Genomic DNA, 1939 nt, shown 5'->3' on the forward strand with positions numbered 1-1939 from the left:
TGTATGTAAACGCCCTTTTTTCTTCAAATGTGGCAGCCCGGTAAAAGAAGAAAAATTAGTCCGTAGGCGTATGCAGAACTGCATGCGCCGTCTGATCTTCACTGTTGATCAGAACTTCCATCAATTAAAAAAAAAAAATTAGACCCACCAAAATATAACTTTGCTCTGATCAACGATGGAGATCGAACAACGCATGTATTTCTGCATACGCCGTCCGCATGTAATAATTTTTCGTAAAAGAACTTAGCAATCAATCACATAACAAAATCTTTTAATTATTATATTTTGAAAGAAAGGACTCCTTAAACGCATTTTCTCTTTCTAGATAAGCAATAAATTATATATAAATGATCAAAGTAAAAGATTTATAAAGAGAAGAACCCAGTAAATGAAGAAAGGCGTATGCAGAACTGCATGTGCCGTCTGATCTCCACCGTTGATTAAAGCTTAAATCAATTTTTTTTAAAAAAAATTAGACCCACCAAAATATAACTTTGCTCTGATCAACGATGGAGATCGGACAACGCATGCATTACTGCATACATCGTCCCCATGTAATAATCTTTCGTAAAAGAACTTAGCAATCAATCACATAACAAAATCTTTTAATTATTATATTTTGAAAGAAAGGACTCCTTAAACGCGTTTTCTCTTTCTAGATAAGCAATAAATTATATAGAAATGATCAAAGTAAAAGATTTATAAAGAGAAGATACATAATTATATTAAAGACAATATATCTAAAATCTTCTTAGAATTAAGCAGAATGGACCAGAACAACTCCTAAAATTGAGCTAAGTATCTGTAACAAGCCTGTTGATGAAGTCCAACAACGATTGATCGTATTCAGTTACTTTCAAATAAGAATCAATTAAACTACCTTTTTTAAAAAAAAAATTATTTTTATTTTGCTTATATAATTATATACATAAGTTAATTTATAATTTTATATAAATTAAATATATAAATTAGTATATAATTCATTTATTAAACATTCCCATCTACAGCCATTCCACTCAAATTTTTATTGTCACATCGAAAATATCACAATTTCTAAACTTTTTATGTGTCATAAATAAAAATATGAAAATTTAATTTCTAAGCATGAAAATACATAAGAATTGTGTGAAATGATGTATACTTCCCTTCAATTGAAGGAAAAATTACAAGCACCCAAATCTCATCAATTTATAAGTCGTCTTAGATGGTTTGGTCATATTAAACGTCGACCATTAGATGATCCGATTAGGAGAGTAGATGTTTTAAATTCGACTTGTGTTAAGAAAGGCAGAGGTAGACCTAGGAAGACTTGGGCTTATTGTATTAAAAATGATCTTAATTTACTAGAACTAAATGAAAATATGACACTAAATAGGACGCAATGGAGAAAAAGGATTCATGTAGCCGACCCCACGTAGTGGGATTAAGGCTTTTTGTTGTTGTATTATTTTTTATATAATAAATATTATATAAAAAATTTATAATAATAAATATTATTTTTTATATAATATTTATAATTATTAAATTGTTACATAAAAAAAAATAAATAAATAACAATTGTTGAAAATACAGATGATGCAGCTTTATTAATTAAGAAAAGTGCCCGCACAGGTATCTCCACCACGAGGCAGCGCCGCACATCATCCACCGCGACATAAAGGCCAGCAACGTATTGCTGGACTCCAATTTCGAGCCGCTGGTGGCGGATTTCGGATTCGCCAAGCTGATGCCGGACGGCGTCAGCCATATGACCACTCGTGTGAAAGGCACGCTCGGCTATCTCGCCCCCGAGTACGCCATGTGGGGCAAGGTCTCCGAGAGCTGCGACGTCTACAGCTTCGGCATTCTCCTCCTCGAGCTCGTCTCGGGCCGCAAGCCCATCGAGAAGCTCGCCGGCGGGATCCAACGCCCAATCACCGAATGGGCCCAGCCACTCATC

At 34.0% G+C, this 1939-nt stretch overlaps 1 protein-coding gene across 1 annotated transcript in view; it reads left to right on the top strand.

The window, feature by feature from the left end:
• The window catches only part of LOC110032545 (PTI1-like tyrosine-protein kinase At3g15890), a 3863-nt gene that overhangs the window by 1156 nt on the left and 768 nt on the right, over positions 1-1939 (top strand). Inside the window, 1 exon segment of the mRNA XM_020736206.1 lies at positions 1612-1937. Coding sequence (XP_020591865.1) covers positions 1612-1937 — 326 coding nt within the window.

This window comes from Phalaenopsis equestris, unplaced genomic scaffold (assembly GCF_001263595.1).
Source record: "Phalaenopsis equestris unplaced genomic scaffold, ASM126359v1 Scaffold000969, whole genome shotgun sequence".
In the NCBI taxonomy this organism is placed as follows: Eukaryota; Viridiplantae; Streptophyta; class Magnoliopsida; order Asparagales; family Orchidaceae; genus Phalaenopsis; species Phalaenopsis equestris.